The sequence below is a fragment of the Dicentrarchus labrax genome, unplaced genomic scaffold (genome assembly GCF_905237075.1).
Source record: "Dicentrarchus labrax unplaced genomic scaffold, dlabrax2021, whole genome shotgun sequence".
NCBI lineage: Eukaryota > Metazoa > Chordata > Actinopteri > Moronidae > Dicentrarchus > Dicentrarchus labrax.
Window position 1 is genome coordinate 16,208,795 of NW_026136714.1, and position 26,816 is coordinate 16,235,610.

At 39.4% G+C, this 26,816-nt stretch overlaps 1 protein-coding gene across 1 annotated transcript in view; it reads left to right on the forward strand.

Annotated features, from left to right (window-relative positions):
- The window catches only part of si:dkey-215k6.1 (transmembrane protein 132D), a 244,449-nt gene that overhangs the window by 70,015 nt on the left and 147,618 nt on the right, over window positions 1-26,816 (forward strand). The window contains exons 2-3 of the mRNA XM_051423450.1: window positions 10,550-10,968; window positions 11,580-12,157. Of these exons, the coding sequence (XP_051279410.1) occupies window positions 10,550-10,968; window positions 11,580-12,157 (997 nt within the window). The remainder of the gene's footprint in view (window positions 1-10,549; window positions 10,969-11,579; window positions 12,158-26,816) is intronic.

The window sequence follows — 26,816 nt, forward strand, 5'->3', positions numbered from 1 at the left end:
TCGATTTTAGCACATTACACAGAACACCCACCAAAATGAACAGTTGATTAGTCTGTTTTTGTACCAGCTGCATCAAATATTCCTATAGGTCAAATTTCAAGAACAATCAATGAATAAATGCCAGCCATCAAAATGTTGTACTCTCATTTTTCTCACTGATCTTATTTTGTTTGTTTAGATTAAACCTATTTTGCAATATAACGTCTAGGAAAATATGTATTTATACAGTAAATTTACACACAACTCTTTCTTCATCCCCAAAATTGTGTTTGGATAATTGGAAAATAATTTTCACTATGTCAGAAGCCCAACACAGCAGCTCACAAAATGTTTTAGAAAATGCAGGTCCTTGAATAGTGTGAATGTGCCACCATGGTACTACTACTGCTACAAGCAGGCCCCTGCTTGTCCCTGTGCGGTGGAGAACAGTACTTTAAAATGAAATAACTTTTTTGTGGTTGGTTCATGATTCAATCAGTGTACCAGCAGTCCACTTTTGAACCACAACTCTCCATTTGGCAACCACTGCTTTACTGTATCATGCGATGATTTTGTAATTTATACCTCCAGTTGAAAATGCAGGTCACATGAAGTGCTTTAGCCAAGAAATTATTTATTATTATTAGTTATTTTTTCCAAACTTAAATTCCATATAAACCCATACAATATAACTTTTAGATATATAATATACAGTAATATGACCCTGCCACCAAAACAAAAACCATTCAATAAAAATTGTTTCAGAAAAAAAGATCATAATTGAAACCTTTGGTCCAATTTGATTTTAAAATGCATCATAATTTTCATGCCATTCGTGTGTGTGAAGAATCGTCTCGCTCTATGGGACCAAAAATGTGAAATACTCTCTCCAGGTCAATATCCAATAATTTTGTAATTCACCCGTGGTTTTAGACATTTGTGGTTAGTTCAGGGCGTAGCCTGGGATGTGTAAGTAAGTGTGTGTGTGTGTGTGTGTGTGTGTGTGTGTGTGTGTGTGTGTGTGTGTATGAACCACGATGAGTTTAGCGTTTCCTGCATGCTCCTCCTCCATTTGCCTCCACCGTGTGCGGCACGACTTCCTTTCTGAGAGTTCTTTCCTCTTTCCCTCTGTTTCTCTTCTGTCTCTTTCTGTGAAATGGTGACCATTTGATATTGCACTTCACACTTCCCTGCATCTGCTACCACGCAAACACACACATGCTGAGAGACCAAGTGCAATGACCCCCCCCCCAACACACACAGAATTGACATTCACCACACCACTGCCAAAGTCCTACATGCCACCATCTTATCCTTCCTTCATTGGACCTCTCAGTCAGTCTAACCCTAACCCAAGGAGAGACTGAAATGGATGGACAGAGTGAGGGAAAGTGATAAGGAAATTGGAGAGAGGCGAGTTTGGGTGATGGAAAAGGAGAAAAATAGTGAGAGAGGGTTGAACTATAATAGCAAAGGAGAGAAAGGTGGAACTGCAAACTGTATATTTTATTTCAGCTTTGGGGAGAAATGTATTGGGAACTGCAGAGGCCACTACAATCATAGTCTTTACCAAGGAGAACAGTCAAATATACGGTGTATACTATAAATAGTCATTTGGAATATAACATCCTGACCGGAATATTGTTTTGAGAAAGGGTCATGTTAGCTGTACAGAAAATAAATTAAAAAAGGCTATTTTGTCATGGATGATTAATTTAAATAACAGCCACAGAACACCTTAAAACTAAAACAAAGGCATTTAAATGTGCAAATAACAAAGACACTTAGTTTGTCCTGTCTCTAAACACAACAGACATCAATTAAAAAAAAAAAAAAAAGCCTCTGCCATTGCTATTGTTGAGATAAGTCACTGATGGAAATTCAGTCTGTGCTATCATGCTAAAAATGCCATTTTGTAACTTGAAATTGGTTTAAGTGAAGAACAGGTATGAAGACTCATATTTTCCATTTTAAACAGGAATTTATGGTGGCCCTGAGAGCCTTAGACATTGCAACATAAGTAAACTTAAGTAAAATAGACAAAACACAGGAAAATTAAGAAAACATCTTCACCAATTTGACAAAAAATGCTATCAACAGTGATAGTTTTTGCCAATTTCTGAGAGCAGTGTTCTCCCTGATCAACTTACTGGTCTGCTGTGTGGCAGCACCCATGAATGCGCCGTTTACCCCACAGTATCTGTCTTTCTCCGATTGTGGTCTCTGATATGCTCAACAATTGTGAGAGCATTGAAGACATGTGACAAAGTTAACTGATTGAGGCAGATGATTTATATGAAATTATTAGCCATGACATGTCTCCCCCTTTTCCGATTATATTATACCTATGGAAAGGTGTGCTGGTAAGGACAGCGGGAAACAGAACGGCAGGAACAGGGAGGCAAAAGACAAACGAGGGGTGAAAAGCTAATACATGGAGGTATAGAGTAAGAAATTGAGAAAGAAAAGCAGACAGATAGAAGGAGAAAGGGGGATATTGGGCCCATGCCAGTGGGGTGGGGTGGGGTGGGTTGGGGGGGGTAGTGGCAGAGGAGAGAAATGGTAGTCAGACCATATCTGGGGAAATGTGACTCCACTGACCCAATGACAGGGACATCAATCAACAAGTGGTGTGTGCGTGTGTGAGGGAGTATTGGGGATTATTGTACCAGGGGTAGGCAAAATTCTGTAAACACTCCATGGACAAGGACAAACTTGGAGGTAGCTTAATCACAATTACAAAACTGCTACAAAGGTTTGTCATGTTGGGATGAATTCCAATTAGCAGCATTAGTCAGCGATTAAAGAGGTCTGGCAGTCAGCACTTTGATATGCGAGTTTTTAAAGCAACATGAAACAACTGAGACACCTTGAAAGAGGACTACTCTCGTGTTCCTAAACTGTTGGGGAATCGGTCCGGTTTTTAAATATGTCAGCAGGGACAGTCTTTTAAAGGCATGACAATATATATAAAACAGACATGTAAAGTTTTAGGCACAATTTAATACAATACATCAATATCTCAGAAATGAACTGACCTGCATGAACACCTCTTTGACACAGTCTCAACAAAAATATCCATTACAAGTTTTCTTGTAGCAAGTTTCTTGCAGGGCTATTGCACTGGGTTTCATAATAATGTACAGTGTAGCACTTACTTTCCTTCGGCCCCTGGACCACTAATTGGCATCCATCTATCTATCTGTAAATTGTTGTGTGTTTTCACCAGAAATACAGCAAGCTGTTAAGGAGACTGGCTCGATTGTCAGATCACCCAAAATGTCTTAAAACATATCACAGTTCATGTCTGACAGTGCGTAGGCTTGTCTGGAGCCACTGTAATGAAATCAGGGAGTGTACTTCTAAATTACACACTGCCAAAGGCATTCACATGTCCCTAGTAAATCATTAGAAATGGGTGCTAATACTTAATTATATTGTGACTGATAGCAGGTGACTTGTGTCACCTAAAAATTAAAGACCTGCAACTTTCTATCAGATCAATACCTTTTAAAGTGGTACTCCAGCAATTAAATTTGCACACATAAAGTTTGGGGAAGGATTAAAAAAAGGATGGTCAAAATTAAAGCAGAAAATGTAAGGACATACTTACTTTAACTGAAGCTAAGAACTAGTAATACTTTAGTCTTACAAAGGGCCTGGTCGTTCAAACACTTAGTCTTCATAATGTGTTGCAGGTCCTAAAAGCCAGAAAGGAATTAATGTTTTTGCACTTTTCAATCCCTCATCTCAAAGTGAATGGGTTTTTTGAATTAGTTTTTGGTCAGATGACAGAAATAAGGTCTGTGGTTAGCACAAGCTTAAGATATTTCCATGTTTAAAATAAAATCAATAAATGAACTTTTAAGCTTTTACATGCTAACAAGTGGCTAAATGAGACTACAGAGGTTGTTGGGGACCTAAAATGCCATCTTGCTGAACACTTAAAGCTTAGTGGTGGTTGTGGTGTAATGTTATGTTAACGTTAGTAACTTTTTTTCGCCACAGAGCTTATTTTCTGCAATAATCCAAAATCAAATGAAAATATCCCATTGCTTTTTTGTCGAACCAGCACGGTGCTGACTTCCAGGCTGGTCTACAAAAATACATCTTTCAGTAATATATCTAGTAGGCATGGGACAATATAAACAATTCGTATCATGTTCATGTTCATTGTGATACACGATATTATTGCAATAATCATGAAAATATCATTTTAAAATGGCACTAAAACATACTGGAATCACTTTACGTTACCTCATCTCATCTCTACGCATCCCATTTGCATTTTTTGTGGGGACTACAACCGGATAAGCTAAGCCTTCCACCTTGGTAACAGCCTTAGGTTGTTGGCTTGTCTGGAAAGATCTGTGCATGTGCGTCCCCTTGTTCAAAATAAATCAATATAGGACTGTATGCTGGCTTTTTCAAGTCAAGCCACGTATAGATATTCACTGATATCCTGATACACAATTATCAGGATATTGGAATTGTTCCATCCCTAATGTGTAGTCTCCAAACTCAAGCCCAGATAGCCCTGATTAAAACACTTTGACATCACCAAGCATTATTTTCTCAGACTACCTCCAGAGACACACAAGATTTTACAGTACAACTGTTTTCACAGTCTGAGTAGTATTAATGAACTGACCTTTACGTGGGAAATCATTGGAGTTCGCCGTTAACATTTAGAAAAAATTTACATTAACACCAGTAAGTAGAGATTCTGCAGGATAGGAGACAGAGAGAAGGGCAAGAGAGAACGAGCGATAGAGACCACCAAAATAAACTCTATGCTTGTGATGAATGCTCTGCTCAGAAATAGAAACCTCATCCCTCTCTCATCCTCTTCATACTCTTTCACCCTATTATCTCTCCTCCTCACCACTCTGTCCTTCCTTTCTTCCACATCTCACACATCTCTGTCTATATATTTCCCTGTATCCGAATGAATCTCTCTCACTCTCCCTATCTCTTGCTGTCTCTCTCTCAGATAGTGTGCCATCTGTGTGATCAATGGAGTTCATTCTTTTCAGGAAATTCTCACATGATGGATTTTTCTTTGCTGAGCTGTGTCTGCGCTGTTTTGCTTCTTTTTTTCAAGGAGAGTGGGGGGCAATTTGCTTCTGTGGATAAAAGCTTTGAATGAAGCAAACGCAAACTGATGTTTTGATGCTTTTCATCAAACATTTGTCAATCTTGGACATTTTACTGTACTTTAAGAGTAGATCACAGATGTAGAAAAGCATTTGTATACGCATATACCTTGTGTGCAAAGAATAGTTTTGCTCAATAGTCAGTCTGAAGAATTTACAAGGAATAGTTATTTGTTCAGACTAAGACTAAAAAAAGCCTAAGCAAGAAAAATAGGAGGACTGGCAAAGAGGACCAAACAGATGGAGGGGAGCAAAGAGTGGAGGGAAAAGTAGTTTGTTGACGGTTGTCATACATTATGGAAAAATTTGGAGTAACAGTATCAAGAATAACATTCTGGCATTCAAGCATGTTGGCACCCCCTGCTTTGGCAATGTATGTCAACCCTGGACCATGCCAATGCAGCACCTACTGAAAATGGAACTGACAGTACGCACAGAAAAGTTAAACGGAGTTATGGCTTATGTGTGTGAAAGAACAAATTCAAAGTCCAGTTTCTGGGTGTGTTTGTGTAACAACTCGCTGTACTATTGTTGCAAAGCACCTGGTCTGTCATTGAGTTGGCCCTACTTGTCTGAACACACACACACACACACACACACACACACACACACACTTACAGACAGATATGCAAACCAGTGTGTTTGTGTGTTTGTCTAATTAAATATAACAATCTGAGGCAATATTTAACCAACACAATATCAAGCAGCACTGATACCATTATCACATCTTGGTATATCTCCTTCTCACTCAAAACCCCATCTTGCTCTGCTTCTCGCTGTCTTTCTTCCTTTCTCTTTGTTCCTGTCCTACACGCTCCACTGTCTTTTGATTATTGGCTGTGTATGTGCTTGTGTGTGTGTACTTGGAAATAGAGCAGGATGGGTACTTTTTGGGGGAAGAAGGATCACAGATGGGCCTTGTCAAATCTCCGTACATCTGGCTTTATTCCTGTCCAATTTTCCCACACACACACACACACACACACACACACACACACACACCTACACGCACATACAGTGTACTTTGCCTCGGTATTGCAATATGTTTTTCCACGTCATACAAACACATTCAAATACTTAACCATGCATGCACATACAGGTACCCACTACAGCACTCATAAATCCACACACAGAGGCACTTAGAAACATTTGTAACACACACACACACACACACACACACACACACACACACACACACACACACACTCACACACAGACGCACTGTGCAGCAGGAAACAGCGGGTATGGACTCCTGTTGTGACTGATGGTTGCCAAAGTAATGATGCCAGGGAATCTGGACCATGCCAGGTTTAATGGTAGCCAATGGCATACCAGTGTTTGAATGCCAGACTTCAAAGGGCCAACTCTGACTTGTAGTATAGCGCCACCTATTGAGCTGAGATTGGCCTGCCTCTTATGTCTGACAATTACATTTTTAATATTGTACAAAGGACCAAGGGTCAGCAAAAACAGCAAACTGATAAAAGACAAAACTAAATATCCTACTGATCTGTTTTTTAAAAACATGATAATGGATAAATAAAGAAAATAAATATGACTTTAGATAAAGGGAATGTGTTTTTTTCCTGTTTTTGATAGTTCATACAATGTTAATAATGCCATCCAAGGGTCAACATTTTGGCTGCATAAGAGAGCTCTGTATGTGTGTGGCTTTTTTCCTGTGTGTGTGTGTGTGTGTGTGTGTGTGTGTGTGTGTGTGTGTGTGTGTGTGTGTGTGTGTGTGTGTGTGTGTGTGTGTGTGTGTCAGCTGTTTGAGGTCCCTGTACGGGATTGAGACATATGCTTCATAAGACTCCTGCGGACACACTCACACACACACACACACACACACACACACACACACACACACACACGCAGGCCTTTGCACCTCAAGGACACCCATAATAATGAGAAAATAATAAAAAAAACTAAATCTTATTGAGGCTAATGTGCTGATGTGTTTTGACCACATGACCTATCGACCTATTTGTCAGTCAACAGTGGATGATTACAAACCAAATTGAAAATTGACTCTGGCTACATTTCAACCAGCCTTTTTTGCATGTGACTCTCAACCTCTCAATGGATGAAGGGCTTCAAAACATGAAGTGTTAGCATTAAGTGACCCCCATACTCGAGGCATAAATGTGCATAATGTCGACCTCTGATGCTACATGAAGTTTGGCACTAAGTAATAATTTTAATATGTATTGGATGTTTTATTTTATTAAAGTATGGATGAAGCCAAAGTAGCTGTATATTTTATTCTACTATCAAGAAAGAGATGTATTTATTCATATTCAAGACGTCCTCTCATGACCTAAAAAAGTTTATCTCCCCATTAACTGAGGGGTCTTAGCCTCTTTCAGCATATGGCCAAGCACATAACACTAAGGACAATCACAAATTGTACCACAGAAACTCTTTTCTTTTTCTTTTTTTTCTTTTTCCTTGTCAACAGCCATCTAAACTTTCAGTACAAAGCTTTATTGACACTGTACAGTACACAATGTTGGTGCTGGAGGACATATCCATCTATTGAAAAAGTTTGGTTGGATCCTTCAGGGACAAAGAGAAGTTGGTGTCATTTGTAATGAAGTGTATGCAGTCATCCTATGTAGCATAAAAATGCCATCTCCAATCTGTCACACTGTACTATGTGTGCATTTTCCCCCATCTTCTCCCCTTGTTTTTCCATTTTCGTCTCACTCCTTATAGTTTCTCCTCTTCCTGTCTCACTCTTCTTTCTTTATCCAATTGTCTGCCTGTGTTTCTCTTTCCACATCTCTCTCTCTCTCTCTCTCTCTCTCTCTCTCTCTCTCTCTCTCCTTTTCCCTCAGCCTGTCTTTCTCTCTAAATGTATCCTTACGTGCCCACGCACCATAACCAAACCAGCCTGCTTATTCATGTTGCACCGAGGTATCACTTTATTTCTCTGCTATTATTTTTTTGTGAAGTTGCTTCGGTATAACTTGCCCCAGACAGCGCTACACTGTCCCACCCTCATTATATTTTCACACTCTGCTACCCTAGGACACGGGAATACACACACACACACACACACACACACACACACACACACACACACACACACATTTCCGCACAAACCCAGTTCTGTATGTAAGTGTGTTGTTTGTGCCGACACTGGTTCCTTGGTGTTTTAAAATGGAAATCCGTCCATCTTTTTTCTATAGAAAAATGTACCAATCTATACTTTTCCTCTGTGGCATTTATATGTTCTGTATACCTTTCTTCAGTAGCCTACTTTTAGCATTGGTGGGCACCATCCCCATACAGAGTTCAACACAATGCACTGCACATGTCAAATCCCCATAAATGTGTGGGTTCAAAAGTGTAGGTGGCTAGCTTGTGAACTGCCATTGGTCACTTAGACTGTAAAAATGTAGCCTTCGTAAAGCTAATTATCCATAGCTCAGCTTCTCAGCAGCTTTAATGAAACAGGCGTTTTTTTGGCCAAACACATCAAACTTTACTTCTTTTTTTGCGTAGCTTTGGAAACTAAAGACCCTTTCAAATATGTATGTTATAGTGGTGTTTAAGAATGCACAGGGAAGGCCATGGGTAATGTTCAACTCCTTAAAGCCCTTAAAGACTTGGCTGAAAATCACAAGTCTTTATCTGTACCAATTGTTACTAGATAAGCAACGATCAGTAAAAAAACAAAACAAAAAAAACCCCATTAAAACAAACATCTTTACGTATTTAATGTTTAATACACAAAATGATTGTAATTCAGTCAGACAACTCTCTTTTGAAATGTTGCATCTCAACAGAGAATCTGGCATCTAGGCTCCAACTTCATCACTCGCCGCAGATATGTTTACACAGAGATATTGGGAAGTGATGAGCAAATATCTTAAACCCTTGGCCTAGCCTGCAGGTGGATGCTGGGATGGTGATGGGGCTCAAAGGACAGGCAGCAATACTAACCAGGCAGTGGCATTGACAGTACAGGAATAGAGGTTATTTTGCTGCTAAAATATATTATTATTTACTATATAATAATAGAATAATAGTGTTTGGTATATTGTGAAGAGTATGTGTATCTTGATGTGTAGCTCAAGTTTACTGCCTGAACTGGCTTGCCGGCATTTTTCCAATATAGTAATCCGCCAAGTTTACGATTCTGATTCCAACTGAGCTCCGCCCACATCAAACCAGTGAAAAGAGCACAGGAAAAAAGAAATACAGAAACCTCAAATGTGAACCAACCCAAACTGTTCTAACTTTGGCATAAAATAGTGTATTGATGTAGAGTCCTGTTACTCATACTAAGAGGCTGAATACATTTGTAGGACCTCAAGTACATACATTTTAACTTTTGGCACCAAAAGAAGCAAGCTCTTCCAGAACTTTACTGAACCACAATCTAGTTAATTGTGGCTCATGATATCATTTAGTTACAATATAACTAGGGATGCTCGATATTGGCTTTTCTGCTGATATTCGATATTCAGATATTGTCCAACTCTCAATTTCCGATATCACCCGATACCGATATATGCAGGCTTTTCACACCAAAACTGTTCGGTAACAACATAACATATCTCCTATTGTGGAATTAACACAGGACAGCCGATATTATCGGACATCCCTAAATATAATGCTTATAAACCAAAACAGTAGATGGATAACAGTTATTGAGTGATGGAGGATAATCAAAACTCCCTCTCATCACAGCACAGTCACCCCGTGTCCTCTTTGGAAATTAAATACTGCACCAAAATCCTGGCGATCACAGGCTCCAAACTCCCCATCTTTGTGAAATGTCTGGTAAATACATGAGGAAATGAATAAAAAATGGATGTTAATATATGGAAATAAACTGCCAAAGAGCAATATGTCATTTTTGATTTAAGCTTGTGTAATACTTTTAGAATAGGGATAAAAGAAGTGATGCATTAATGTATGTATGTATGTATGTATGTATGTATGTATGTGTGATGCTGAGTCTATCACTCTTGTATACACTACTGAGAGCTAATGTGTTTATGCTCATTTCTCCTTGTAGAGAAACTGTATGTTGTGTCAGCGGGTTGTAATGCATTTTTAAATTTATGTGAAAAACCTGATAGATGTGAGCATCTATCAGTGTTTGTATACAATAAAAATGCATTTCACAGGTCAATGAGTCGTGGATTTACACACTGTTTGTTGACTTGACATAGATGATTAGCTGCTTTTGAATTCAGTTACAAATGACACTGTAAGCATTACAAGTATAAGCCAGGCATTGCACTGGTTATCTGTTTTATGAAAGGGATGTTTTTGTAATTATATTGTAGTTATTTTTCTTCCCCTTTTCCTCACCTGTATCCTTTTCTGTCATCCTTCTCTTTTTACCTACTAATTTTTTTTTTCTCTTCTCCCCCTTCCCACCTTTCTCTCCTCAGTGTCTGACAGCCAAGCAGGAGCAGCAGGAGTTGGACCAGGAGGAGGGCCGGACTCCTCCCAACCCCGTTTCTCCTCCTCCCTCCCTACCTACCTCCCCGTCCAATGCCAGCTGAGCGGTGCTGACTCTGCGTTCTTCCTGCGGGAAGCCAATCAGGAGGTTATGCGAAATGGCAGCCTATCATCACGGACTGAGCCCTTCTTCCTCCACCAGCTGGAAGCAGGTGTCGCCGCCCCACAATCCCTGCCGAGTGTCAATTGCAGCTATGGAAACCTCAGCATTGAGCAGCCAATCCCCGTGGAGCTGCTTCAGGGTCCACCACCGCATCTGCTGCTGACCACCAACCAGGTTACTCTAAACTGGAAGGTCAAAGGTCAAGTGGTGGTGCCCAAAGTGGGGTCAACAAGGCCCTGGATACAGGTACTGAAAGCTTGATTTTTTTTTTTTTTTGGATCTTCACTGAATTTTTATTCATAAATATGCTATTGCACTTAAACAGGGTTTTAGGCTTCACACAAATTTAAAATGTCAATCCCATACAATTATTTATAAATTTAGCACTTTTGTCTATTTGCTCATGTATTAATCAATATTGACTACTTGAAGCTTGCTATCCACTAAAAGGTAAAAAGTACTCCATAGCTACAACTCGCTCTCTAGGGCTGAGGTGGTAATGAGTTGGTTGATGGTGGTCTCTGGATTATGAGCAACACCTTTCACATCACACACAGTACTTTGATGTATTGTAAATATAAATATATTGATGAATGCAGCTTTAAAGAATAAACCCAGAGAAATGTATCTGTACAGAAAGAAGGAAGAAGATAATGTTTTCATAAAGTAGAGCATTATTTTCTTTGCCATTTCTAACCCATTTTGGTCATTTTGCAAGGTTTTTAATATGGTTAACACTTGAAGCTGGATTTTACAGTGAAAATAATTTTTTATAGGTTATTATTAAGTATCTTGTTCAAATGACATCCATCCACTTTTTTACCCATTATCACATTGTGTATTTGCTTTGTCTTCAGGTACTGTTTTACCTTGTGGGGCGGCGTTGGGACGAGCCTGACCCTCCTCCTCCAGCCCTCCTCCCATGTGTCAGAGCCTTGGCCATCCGTGACACAAGTGAAGCAGCACCCTCGGCAGGCTGCCGCCTCATGGGGCCATCTGGCATCTGTGTTGTCCGTCTGGAGATTCCCCCTGCTTGGTTTACACCACCACAAGTGAGAAAAAGACCTCCTGAAGTGACTCTACCATCAGTGGATGTGTATTACTCAATTATACCAGTGGAAGGGGCTGGTCAAGAGTGTCCCTCCATTGTTAACGAGCCATGGAGAGGTCAGAGTGCAAACGTCGGGCCTCTTGGAGGCCTGGGCATGGGCCTCGGGGGACAGTGGAGCCCCCTACTGGATGGGGGTCTTCAGGACATGCTAAAAGCTGGTTCTGTGGTAATGACCATGGGCCCAGTTTCCGCTAAAGGAGAACGATTGAGACTGGATGAAAATGTGGAGGTTCTGGTGCCACCCAGTCCAGTTCGGCTTGGCAAGACGGTGGCGTTTGGCGTGTACATGAAGACGGATTCAAACACGGAACAGTTTACACTGAGGTGGGAACACAAATGCTTTCATGTAACTTTTTGTCTCATTTCACTTTTTCTTCAGTTTCTCTCTGATTCTTTCCTTTTTCTATCGTCTCCACTTATTCCTTTCCTGCTCATCCTCACTCTCATCTCTCAACACCGCCGCCTCTCGAGGTTGATGGCTGTCACCTTTGTGTACTCAGCCTCTTTCAGGAGCCAGCAATGCAAATAACAACCTCATGAATATTCATGACTGATCCGAGGAGAGAAGAAAACACAGAAAATGAGAAGCAGGAGAGAGAAAGGGTGACTGAGAGGGACTGAAGGTTGGGGAGACAGGGAAAATGGCTCTCAGGTGTGCTTTAAGAGGTCACCTACATGGTTTCTGGCATAAGTAGCAATATGTTTTTATGTACTTGTATCCGAGGAAACACATTTCTTTTTGGTTCGCTGGCTAAAAAATCTGTTTAAAACCCCTGATCTAGACTAAGCATGCATATCTGCATCCCATCTCTGCCTCATCATTTCACTGACTTTAGGGATTTCAAGCTGACAAATGACAGATGTGCAAATTTATCATTCTATCCAAAGAACATCCCAGCACACAACACTGTGTCTGGATGTAGCATTACTACAACAAGATACTCCTATGGGGTTAGAGCTATTGAGAACATTTTAGAGGGTAACTTTGAGCAACTTTGGATATAGCAACTCAGTCACTCATAGTCATTCAACACGACAACTTGCACATGTCAACCGACTCAATTCAAAATGCTAAATCAAAGAGGTGTGTTTTGGAAGGTATAGAAGTTGGGGGGAATTTTTCAGTTACAATCAATGGCTATTATTATTATTATTATTACAATAGCCTTATTCTGGCTGATTATATACACAGTTACGCAGAGTTGTGTCGGTAAGGTTGTAAGCAAGGCCATCAGCCTTACAACAGCAGGCCAAGTCGTAAATTATACAGCTTTTTATCAAACACTTTACTGTTATTAACATATGTCACTGTCCTTGCACTTACTGCCACCTGAATGAGAGGTCAATTGCACCCCCACTTATATACTAGCAATATTATGTGTTTCATGAAATCACGTGTAGGTTCTTTATATGAAATGAGTGAACCTCTTTGTGGCAGGAATGCCTTTGCACTTGTGTGAATTATGATTTTTTATAAATTCCTAGAACTAGGGAGCAAAGGCAGTAAACATTATATGGAAGATGGTCCTGGGGGATTGATTAGGGTGTGAATACAGTTACAGCAATGACAAGTGATAAGGCACTATTCACTATAAAGTCAACTTCTGATCTGATTTAACCTTTTAACAGGTTATACGTTTCCTACATGTTTGTTGAAAGATGCTGGAAAAAGCAACAGGACCACAGTTGTGTATTTCTTTGTGCACAATCACTCCTGAAGTCATCTGAGGACACTGGAGTAAAAATGAACAAGAGGCTAGACTGCACTGCACCTTGTCCCACTACCTGCTGACAAAAGTCAGACAAACACGCACACGGTCAGAAAGAGGGAAATAAATACTCCACTGACATCCTGCACACACTTTTTTTCTCTTATTTCTCTTATCTCTTTTTCATACTTCTTCACAGTACATGCACACACAGACACACACACACACACACACACACACACACACACACACACACACACACACACAAATGCTGTACATGCTTGTCTGCTGTGTGTATTAAGCGCACACACGCACACACACACAGAAGTGATGAGATGGCCTCTTTGGTTCCTCATACAGACACTTTGTCTCTGTCTTTGTTGTACAACACCCCTGCTGTGTGTGTGTGTGTGTGTGTGTGTGTGTGTGTGTGTGTGTGTGTGTGTGTGTGTGTGTATGTGCACACATACATGTGTCTCCTACAAAAAGACAGTAGAGTAAAAAATATCACATTCTCCTTTTTTATGATATCTATCTTGTTTTTCTTTTCTTTTCTTATATTCTATCATGACATTAATTTCAATATCATGCACTGTGTGTCCACGTTTGTGTCCAGTTTAAAAATCTCGAAGCATGTATTCCACTTATCTTTCTGTTTGCATCCGAGTTGAGGTGTGTGTGTGTGTGTGTGTGTGTGTGTGTGTGTGTGTGTGTGTGTGTGTGTGTGTGTGTGTTTGCGCCCATCCTACTTGGAATTCTTGCCCTCTGCCCTAGCATACAGTCCCATGGATAATCTCCCATGTTAGAAGCACAGTCAGACATGTAATAAGGCTTAAGTGGATCTCACTCCTGTGTGTGCATGTGTGTGTGTGACGTATAATAAGCCTTAAGTGTGCTCCATCACACTGAGGTGATGTGATTATGATAAACTGCTGAGGAGATGGAGGGGCACGGAGAGAGGACGAGCAAGAGAGACAGAGACAGAAAGGAAAGGAAAGATAGTGAATGAAAAAGGAAACAAAGGATAGAAAAGCAGAGGTCGACAGAGGAGAGACAGTTAACAGCAGAAAGAAGAGAAGGAACATTCTTATTTGACTTGCAATTCTTCCTTAATCTACAGCATTTCCAAAAAGCAAAGATATAAGGATGAGATTTAAGGACTTGAGGCATATTTTCCAAATTGGATTGAGCATCCTTGCTATATCACTGTCACTGGGCTTGTAGTCTCACATAAACATACATGACTCTATCACTTTGCGATGGTTCAACTCATCTGCTAAAACTGTGGTTGTACTGACTGAGTTAACACAACTTTAACACACACTTCCACAATCTCTCACACGCACACACAGGGCAAAGTTTTAGTTTTCTGATATTTCCTTGATTTTATGAATTCTAATGCTTTTTGCTTTGTACTCTATAATTTCTTAATGCGTCGGCAATATTGTTTTTGTTACACTCATGGCAATAAAGCAAATTAAATTGACTTGAATTGAAAATTAAACTGGCATGTCTTCTTCCCCCAGTTCAGTTACAATTTGTGTTTGAGCCACGTAATCAACTTTGATTTTATTATCTAATCATTCCCTAACCACGTTAAAGGTCCAGTGTGTAACATTTAGAAGGAACTATTGGCAGAAATGGAATATAATATGCATAGATATGTTTTCATTATTGTATAACCCCCCCCAAAATAAGAATTGTTGTGTTTCTGTTACCTTAGAATGAGCAAGTTTTATCTACAGAGGTAGGGAGTCCTCTTCTACCGCCATGTCGAACTGCCCTGTTTTTACAGTAGCCCAGAATATAAAATAAACACACAGCCAATGTAGTTTCTCCGAGATGCTTTGGAGGCTGTGCTGGATTCAGATGGTTGCAATCTGCAACTTCATTGCTAGATGCTACCAAATCACACACTGGTCCTTTAAGCCAAAGCCCACCAGTTTGTCTCCAGATACATCTCTGATGATGCATGTCCCAATATATGTAATAAAAGTTTAGTAATGGGTAAAAAGAAATGCTCAAAACAAGGAGAAAATGTACATTTCCAAACTAAAGATTTCTCTAACAACCCAATGTACAGTAATTGGAGTCTGCTACCCCAGACCTATTATAGATCTAGTGGCAGTGTCACAGACTGTGACTGAATGAAAATAATACAGATAGACAATTAAACATGTTTATGGCTGAAAGAACACAACAGACATGTGAGACATGTGCTAGATGAGTCTGTAATTGGTTTTTGACACTGGTACTCAAGCTTAGATATTAATAAGAACCCCAAGATAATGGACCAAACTTAAATGGACTCCCTCACCTCTTTTTGCTGATGCCTTGACTTTTGAAAGGAAAAGAGGATATTATGAAATGGAGAGACCTTTTGGTTAATAAAGAAATACTCAATACTTGTTATTAACAAAGATTTTAGGTAGATTTTTTAATTAAATCAAAAGGTTTTCATGAAGAGTTTATTTGTCCAGCTTGTTATATCCTTTAGGGTTTCATCATATTAGTTGCAGTTTTCCTATTATTAAACACATTTCCAATGCAGATGATCCTGCCATGTTTCCAGTTTGGCACATGGTGGTGATTGTATATTACATGCCATATTTCCCACTAAAAGACATATAGACACATAGGACATACTCCTTACTTCTCTCTTGCAAGATGACTTGTACTGAATTGAAAATAATTAAAGATGACAGAACAAGGAGATAATGATCAAATCGGATGGTTGCTTGTTTTTGACCAAACAGACCTGCTTTCACAGGAAGCTACCTAAAGACACCGTTAACCTGCACATCTGTTGTCTCCAATGACATTTTGTTTCCATTTCCTTTCCTACTTTAGTTGGACTTTTGTTTTTGCTGGTCCTACTACTCAGTACATCCTAAACTTCATACATGTAATAAACATATCTCCCTGTGTGCTAGAGGAAGATAGACCTACAACCCAATGTCTACTATTTTTATTTATTTACTAGATTTGAAGAACAAAAGCGCATTGAAAAAGGAGATGAACAGATCTTTATTGTCATTATGTTCAAAACAATGAAAAGCAGTTTAGCAGCTCTTCAGCAGTATGCAGCATAGAATAACATTTTCTTTCATCTTTTAGAAATGATGCCAAGTAATGGCAAGTAATGATAGGGATGTTAATATGGATAAATAATAGCCTGGTGGAGACCCTCATTCGAACTTAATGTTGTCCATCAAAGCATACAACTTTTTTTCTGCTGTATCATTGTACACATAACAACAAAGGATTTCAGCATGATGGTCTACACAAATATAACATACCTGTTAACCTAACTATAATGGAGAAAAGGGTAACTAAACTTGTACTGTAAACCACACCGCTGTCAATTAAGAATTTATTTCATGTCATGTCCGGCCCGAACTACAGAAACATATTTGACTTGGAAAAGTTTTCAGGTACAGCCTTAATTCTTACATTTGTTAAAATCTATTCTTCTATTTTCTATTGGAATGTCCATAATGTGACATTTACTACAAAGGCTAATCTAGAACTTCCCCTTCCCTGCATTTATCCTAAATCAGTACAGTAGAAAACTCCTTGAAAGTAAAACAAAAGACACAAATTAATTAGTATCTCTCAGCTTGGTAACTGGAACACCATCGCTTGTAACTTCAAAACGTAGAAAAGAGGGCAAAGCTTGATGATGAATTCATGTTCTGTGCAGCTCCGGTTCAGTGAGCATTCAGCCAAAAGTGTGTAATACAGTGTTTAAATCTGTGGAAACCCTTGCCATAGAAGTTTGATGCTCAAAATCTATGTTTAGTTGAGCATTTCACCATTTTTCAGCAGTGGGAATGTTGACTGACTGAGGGTCAAAGTGATTAGTATCTCCCTCATTAAAAAGCTGTCGTCTTGAACTGTGTGCTTTCGTTGTTTGGTTAGTTAATTAGCGAGATGATTACTGATGAGGGGATAAATGCGTATGTGTGTGTATGTGTGTATCAGATATAGATAGAGACAGATTGAGAGAGCGATTATTAAAAGGCAAATAGGTTTTTCTCTCATTTTCTTGCACTCAATCTGTTTTTATGTGACTTGTATTATATAGTAATTTGTCTTTAGTGTGTGAATTGTATGTGGCCATTATTTATTGTCCCATTCTGTCTTTGTGTGTGTGTGTGTGTGTGTGTGTGTGTGTGTGTGTGTGTGTGTCTGTGTGTGTGTGTGCGTGTGTGTGTGTGTGTGTGGGGATTAGTGGATTTTTCCTAGGATCAGAGGGGAGATGTACTTCTAAGGACCAGCTATTTCTCTCTGGTGGTTACACCTCACACACACACACACACACACACACACACACACACACACACACACACACACACACACACACACACATACACTCCTTCCCCTCTGTGTTGCCACACACACATACACAATATGCCCTGGATGCCTTTATTCCACAAAGCTCCACCATTGATTTCACCTTAAATGCCCTTTCACCAGCAAGGAGGCAGAATCAATTGTGTTTGCGACTCTCTGTGTGTGTGTTTATGTGTATGTGTTTTAGTTTTTAGTGTAGTGTGGCCATAAGTAAACACATATACATTTTAATCAGGAGAGATCTAATTGGATATTTGTTACATATAATGGATAAATATATTTAATTGATGTGAAAAGTCTTTGGCGATTAGACCACATTGTGACATCATTGTATTTGAAGGGGTTGGTGAAGCTGTGATTAGTACAGGAAACCCCCCTGATGAAGTCTAGACACTGGTGGTGGTGGTGGTGGTGGTGAAGTAATGAAGAAAATCCGTAAGATCTGGATGAGTAGTAAACTTCTAATGAGCTCAACCTGGACACTGGATATGATGAACTGGAGGTGAATGTAGTGGGGGAGGGTCTCAACGATTTTTGCTACTCTTTGTCTTGTATTTGTTTTGTTCATCTGTAAATGAAAATAGTTTTGTTATACCATATTTTTTTTAAATCTCTAATAAACTTTGACTTGTAAGTGTTGCTAAAGCAACAGTGACAGTGACATTGACAAACTTAGTCATCTCTACATTAAGGAAGTTGTCATTTGGTCAGAAATGTAATGAAAACATACTGTAAACCTCCCAAATCAATCCTGTGTCAGTAGTGTTTCATGTTACACTTCTTCAATGTATCATACACTCTAAGGGAAATTTTTAAAAGTTTTTGGATCAGAGATAATTTCTTTGTATATTCTTTATTCTAGTCTTCACTTTCAAAGAAGCACCTCTCTAAATAATCACCCTAGCAATTAAATTGGACTCAACACAGTGCTCGCACTCTAAGACTAAGCTTCTGTGTCATTTGTTGTAACTGTCGCAGGACCATACTGTTAAGCCATCTTGCTAGGAAGTGAGTAAGCTAATTTTATTGTGCCAAACAAAACTCTATTAGGACATGATTTGCTTTTTTACATTTCAGTTTTTTGTAGTCATGCTGACTCACATCTACAGGTTCATGTGTGCTACACTGGTGCCACAGTGTGCTTGATTTGGCTAATATTACCTCACTGTCTGTTAGACTGCGTGTTAGACTTGCATTTCATCATACTTTAGATAGTTTTTTAGTGTGCAAACAAACCAAGGACATGGGATTCTACTAGCATGCATGTAGCCACTGTTAAAGAGAGGCAACTGGTAAAGCTGTAGTGTAGCTGATAGGACCAAATCAGCATTTTTTCTGTAATGTGGTAAATACATCTATTCAATTCAATTCAGTTTTATTTGTATAGCACCAATTCATAACAGAAGTTATCTCAGGACCCTTTTCAAATAGAGTAGGTCTAGACCAAACTCTTTAAAACATTATTTACGGAGACCCAACAGTACCACCGTGAGCAAGCATTTGGCGACAAGGGCAAGGAAAAACTGCCTGTTAAAAGGCAGAAACGTAGGACAGATCCTTCGGCTCCAGGTGGGTGGTCGTCTGCCTCGACCAGTTGGGGTGAGAGAGAGAGAGAGAGAGACAGGGAGAGAGAGAGAGGGAGAGAGAGACAGACAGAAAGACAGACAGACAGGTGCACAGCAACAACAGTATTGGCAATGGCAATCTAGCAGGACCACGGCAGGAGGTTCCACCAGGATCGATAAGACATCTGAATTGAAAAAAGTGGCATGATGTCACAAGCTTATGGGGCAAAAAAAAGAAAAAAATCAAATTAAGAATGAAAATGTTCAATGTTAATGAAGTTCATATGAAGTTGGGGTAGTGGGTATATCAAGTGACTTTTACCATTCACTTAAACTATTTGGGGAGGGAGAGAAATAAAGCCTCTTTTAATTAAAACATATGTAGGGTTGTGATTTGTCCTAGCAAGTTACATTTTCATTGCATTTAGATAAATCTGTGTATACGCTCAGACAAAATAAAGTACAAAGATGCAGTTAAAAGGAGAAGACACCTAAAAACACAAGAATAGTAGTGTGTATTGACTGTAACAATGCGTCCCTGTGACATTTTTTACTGCACCCCCAGGCTAAATCCAGCCCTAATGTGGTAACAAAAAGAAAAAGGACAAAACAGTAAGTCCAATTCAATTGATAGTTTGTTTTATATATTACATGCCTTTTATATGATTTATTTCCTCTTGTAAACTAAAGACACCTTTTTTTTATTTATATTATGGCTACTTAATGCTGTGTCACTTGTGCCAAGGTGGATTAACTGGAGCCCTGAAATGGTGCTGGACTGTTGGACCCGTAGTTTGAAGAAGGATTATTGTTCAAATTGTTTTTAAAATAGTTTCTCAAAGACTTAACTTACATTAAGGAGACGAGTTCCCAAATATGTCCAACTTCAAGGACATTAGCTATTACTGTCATTAATATAACTTTTAGACATGACTCATCTGCCTCATCCACTCCTCTACTTAAAACTCTGCTCTTATTGGCATTATCACCTTTTCACTCTCTGAGAAGTCAGCAAATCTACACTGTCAGTCACTTACCAAAATACGGTAAATGGGTTAACACTCAATGACCGAACACACACACACACATCACACACACACACACACACACACACACACACACACACACACACACACACCTTCTCTCTTTCTATTTAACCCACGCAGTCAATCTGTCTCTGTTTATTCCCTTAATCCAGTCAGCACTATCATTCCTTCTACAGCATTCTTCCTCTACTCTCTCTCCTCCCTGCCCTTCCATTTCCCTGTCAAAACTCCCTCTCTTCTCTTCTCCTGTTGTCTCTCTCACTCTCTCTTTCCATCTCAAATCCATCATGAATATATTAACGAGGGTGTTATTTGCATTGCTGGCTCCTGAAAGAGGCTGAGTACACAAAGGTGACAGCCATCAACCTCGGGATACCACCGGTGTTTGTGTGTTTTGGGACTCTGAATGTGTGTGAGGGCGAGAAAAATAGACAGAGGTAGACACAGAAGAGGAGAGGAAAATGAGGAAAGAGAGAGAGAGGAGCAAAGGCAGAGAGAGGGAGGAAAAGGGATTGTGTGTATTTTGGCGGTGTCACTTACAAAATGATTGACATTATCACTGAAATTATAATTAATATGTCTCTGCGTACGGGTGTGCGTTTGAACTAAATTTGAAACATTTTAGCGTCTTGAACTCAATTGAAATGGCATTTCCCCATCTTTTTCCCCCAGTCTCTTTTTTTCTTTTATTTACTATCTATCGCATTTGTGTTTAGGTCTGCCAGTGCTAGTTTGGGGATGCTTGATATGCAAATGCATGGCCGGTTATTGTGTTGTGTTTATTGTTCGTTCTAGTCCTTGTTGTTGGATAGAGGATCCCTATTTAGAAATGGCGCTCGTCTCCCTGCATTCTTCTGCGCTGGGGATGCACCAGTTGCTTTGAGTAGCACGTTGTAAACCGAGTGATGTATGTGTGTGTTTTTCTGCATGTTTGAGCATTTACCTCTAAGTTACCCCAGGAGTTATAAAAAATGGAGACTGGGGATAAGTTTGTTTTTATTTTAACAAGCTGGGGGAAAACAGCTGATATTTTTACTAACAGAGAGAAATCCCCTATTGTGGCTTTTCACCCTGGGACTCAAATAACATGTTTATTTTCTTGGCCTGGGACCCAGGCTCATGAAAACATATTGTCTGTTTTTATTATTCTGGGACCCACTTGAAATAAGCTACAGATGTTCTTATTGTAGAAGATTTTTTTCTACTTGATGACTGAACTACAGCTGCACTTTGGTTCCATTTCCAAAAGGGTTTTTTTTTTGGAAGTTACTAGCCCTTGTTTGGCTGGTCTGTTTTTTTTTTTTTCTTTTTTTTTAATACACTCATTTTGTTCTTAATTACAGTTAAGTGTGTAGAGGTTAAAATCCTAATATTACATTGCTTTTTTCTTCGCTACATCATACATAGTGTATGCTCTGTGTTTTCCTTTGAGAAAATATCAGAAACCAAAAGGGTTGGTTTCATGATGGCACCCTTTATCTTTGCCTTAAAAGGTCTACTCCGAACAGTCAATCAGCTCCACTTCATTTTAGGCAGACGGTCACATTGACGAACAATCAGACAACAGCCTGCTACACAAGAGACAATGACTTTGAACAGCAACTCACTTTACAGATTCTTTCCTGCTTAATACTTATTTTTATTTAACAAAAATCAATATCTTGTCCTGTACCTTAGCTTACTGAACGAGTCCTCAAAAGGAAAAAATGCTCTGCTTACGTCAGTTTGCAAGCTACATATTTAGCTCAGCTACAGCACATTTAAAGTTTATAAACTTAACTACAATACCAGTCCATATAGATACTAACAGCACTGTCCGCCCATGACTTGTATTCTACAGGGCAAGTTTTATTTGATGTATTCTGCTGCCATGCTGGAGCTCAGCCTGAAATGCTTTAGTAGGCTTGCTATATATGCACTTTGCAACTGCACTTTACACAGGAACAAACCTGACTCTTCCAGTGTGCCTTGCAGGCCTATTTGGTAATCCACCCATGAGGCTCTCCTCTTTTACCTTTCCATATGAAGAATGCCTTAGACCAGATCCTTGGCTCCATTTCGATCACACAATTGGATTATTTAGGCTGAATCTTGTCTACATGGCTCTTCATTGATGCAGAATGATACTATTCTTTAGAGACTTTCTGCTATAAGTAGCTTGTTTATCTGCTCGACACATTGTACATATTTTTCTTTCTATCCCAGTTTCTTACAGCGATACACTTTCTGCTTTAGTTTATCCAAAATTGCAATATACAATATTGCTTCCTCTTTTAGTACATCTTCCTATTCACTCTGCACTGCAGGGAGCCCCATACAACAGCCCCAAGGCTAGGAACAATACTGTTTCCAGTCTATGTGTGTGCAGTGTGTGTGTGTGTGTGTGTGTGTGTGTGTGTGTGTGTGTGTGTGTGTGTGTTTATATGTGTGTGTGTGTTTATATGTGTGGGTGTGTCTTTGCTGGCTTTGATAATGGAAGAACGGTGCTATACAGTTCATGTGTATTTAACAATGAGCTCAATTTCCTGGTTGTTGGTGAATCATCTAGATGACAATGGAGGACATACTGTGATTGTGATTGCATTTATATTTGTATGTCTTTCTGTCTAACACATTGTCACATGTAAACACGCATGCAAACAAATGGGCAACATATATGCAGGTATGTGGACCCACTCTTCCTGAAGAGGCTTTGAGAAAACGCTTGTTGTACAGCTGCTGTGATCTCCTTTTATTGTGGTTGAAGGGGTAATTATTATCAATAATATTATTCGTCACACTGATTAGCCCTTAAATGAGTTCCTTTTCTTTCATATCTTCAAAAGCAGAAAGGCCAAGAGCATATAAAAGCTACAATCAACATTCTTATAAAATGCGTCTTTCTTTAATGCTTGTTTCTCACAACTCAAAAAAACATGTACTTGGGAAATTAAAAGAGCAAGTTTCGACCATTTCCTCCTTGCAGAATAACCCCATTTGTGCTCAATCAAGTGTGACTTTCTTTCTCTACCCTTTTAGCCGCAATTCAGCGATTGAATGGCTGTTGCATTCACCCACTGAGCCAGTAAACACCATCAAAACTGTACAGAAGTTGTTTTTTTCACACATTCGATTGCTCATCTACCATGACCGTAATGGTGGGGTAGGCTATGTGTTGCAGAATGTTTAGGTCCAACACATAAAATCAGACTGTAGAAACTTCCTTTACATGTCTTGGTTCATATTAGCATGTGTTCCTCAAATGCCTGCAGTTACAATATCAGGCAGAAGATCCACGAAATAAAGCACTGCATGAGTGCTTGAAGTTCAACTAATCTGTACTCAGGATTTCCCGTCAAACTTTCCCAATGATGTGTGTGACTTCGGCTCTGAGCTGTGTAATCTCCGGAGATGCCCATCTGATAGTAGGGCTCTTATTCTTCATTCTAGACATGTTACATTCCTGTAGATTAGATACAGTTTGGTGGACCTTCAAACACAAATCATAAATCCTTCACGGAGTTCCTTTAGGGACCTGTGGTCTCACAACAGTAGCAATCATTGGTTTTCTTATTTTCTTTTCTTTTCTTTGTTTGGACTTCTCTGTGCTACATGACCTTTATAAGGTCATGGGGATGTCCTGTCACAGGGCACTGTTGCTCTGAACCTTGTAATCTATTAGTTGCTTGTAATGTTATGATCCTGGAAACTCAAGCTTACTCTACTGTTGCACTCATTCTCAAGTCACTCTGGATAAGAGCATCACCTAAAAGCATAAAACTTTAATGATAAAGTTATTTATTAATGAAGGGATTGAAGAACCCCTCGTGTTCTGTTAGATTTCAGAGTGTGTAAGTGGTTGTTGATAGGCTGTGCCTTATTGGAAACCTAGCTGCAAAGTATCCAACACAGTTTCAGTTTGTCCTTGTTAAGGAAGCTACACATGTTGGGGGAATGTGATGCCTTTATTCCAGTTTGGTTCCAGTTTGGTCCAGCTTCTGGTGACTGAGTCATGACTCATCTTAAATATATTATGATAAACATGATCATTTGAGGTCAAACATCTTTAGCGACCTATTGTATGTCTCAAAGCTAAATCAGTCACTGGCTTTCATTTATGTCTCATGCTGTCAACCTGATCAACTGCAAAGTCCTTGCACTCTACCAATCTACTTCATTTAATTAGAGCTTTCTGTCAGTGTGTTTAATGTTAATTATTTTAATGTCTACTCCTGTTTGTATCTCTATTTATTATTATCAAGTTTATTGCGAAGCAGTTTGGTCATGAGGGGCAGTTAATTGTTGAACTTGAACTGAAATCTAATTTAGAACAGATGCTTCCCATTGCTGGGGTATGTTATGAATACATGGCTGGCTCCATGATTGACCACCGTGCTTCATGTTTGCTCGTTTATCAGTGCTAATTTGCCCGGCTAATCTCTCCATTAAGCTCAGTGAGAACATTAGCCTAGCAAATTAGCACTGATGAATAGGCTATTATTCATAGCAGAATCTCTACTTCTACTTGCGTTTTTTCCCCTGTTTCCTTTCTCTCTCTTCCCCCCACCCTCAGTGTTTTCATCTTTAACTTTTCATCCTATCAATCTTTACCTTCTTGTTCTGTTACTGCATTGTTTGTTGGCTTTATTGTTTTTAACTGTGAGATATTAAGGAATGGTTAAGAAAGCTTGTTCTTATAATACACTCTTTTGTATTGAGAAAATTGTTACAAAAGAGGCTAAGATAAATATATGAAGAGGGAGTACAACCACTGCCACCAGTTGGCCACAAGTTGGATTTGAATATAACATTGTAACTAGATGTTGAACACCTTTGTGGAATTGAGCAGCTTGTTGGCAAAACAAAAGGCATCCCCAATGCCTCTAGTCACCAGTCTATTTTCTACTGTCTTTTCTTCTCCTCTGTAAACCCCCCCCCCCCTCTATTCTAATCTTAGCAGGACTTAACAAAAAAATGTTCCAGCTTACACACGTTCAAACACATATACACCCTCTCTCTCTCACACACACTGGGAGTCTTTCAAAATAGCATGTGATATGTGGTTTGATCCCCTTCTTTTTCTTTTCTTCTGTAGGTAGTCTCAATTCAAAAGAGCCACACACACACACACACACACACACACACACACACACACACACACACAAACACACATCCTATGTCTCGGTGTGTGCATACACGTCCGTCTCTCAAGAACATGCAAATGGCACACAGCCCTGTGTAAATACAGTATGTGCACAAACAAATTAATAAACACATGCATGTTTAAATGGTGGCAAACATGCACTGATCTCCTGGGCCTGCCAAGCCTTTTGTCTGCTAGTATCTTAATCCCTCCGAGAAAAAGAGATTCAAAAAAAGAGAAAATTGTAAGAAAAAAAAGGAAAACCAAAGAGAAAAGGAGTGGGTGCGGACAAAAAATGGAGGGGTGGGAACAGGTGAGAGAGGAACAGAAAAGGGAAGTTAGAAAGTGAAAGTAGTATCCATCACTTTCCTTTCTCCATCTTTACTACATCTGTTACTGACTGCTGGTCTTCCCTTCTCCCTTCGTCCACTGTTTCCCCCCTCATTTCTCATAATTGTCTTTGTCTATTGTCTCTCTCTCCCTCTCTCTCTCTCTCTTCCCCCCTTAATTTCCCCTAATTAGTATTTATTATGTGTGCTGTAGAGTCAGCTAATTAATTAAAGTAGTCATCTTGTGATTAGTTGCCGAACATCCTTGTGGAAGGACCCATCTTTATCTGCCCATGGAACACGATCCACAAATATACCTTACACACACACACACACACACACACACACACACACACACACACACACACACACACACACACACACACAGACACACACACGAGGACACACATATGGACACACAGATAGTGTACCTATACAGCAGCAACAGACACTTGTTCCTCACTGGGCTACAAATACCACTTTGAGGTCTGTGAACACATCATTGACAAGATCCTTAGACCTGATTGGTCAAATTTGCTTGACTGTTGCTCTGCCTTCCTGGGGTGTGTTTCCTTTTCTACAAAGCTGTTCAAGTTGTTTTTGAATATTACATATTTAAAAGGTCAGTTCACCTCAATGACAAAAACACCCACACACATAGTTTTGGTTTCATTCAGTTTACACTGATGTTTTTGGATTATGTTACTCAAAGTAAAGTAAAGCTATGAAATAGATTTTGATTTGAAATTATTTTGTTAACTGCTGTGTCCAAGGTCAAGATAAATGTATAAGAAAAATATTTAACAGTGGGCGCCACTGTACTGTGAATAGTACATGCTAGGTCTAGTTTCCCTTC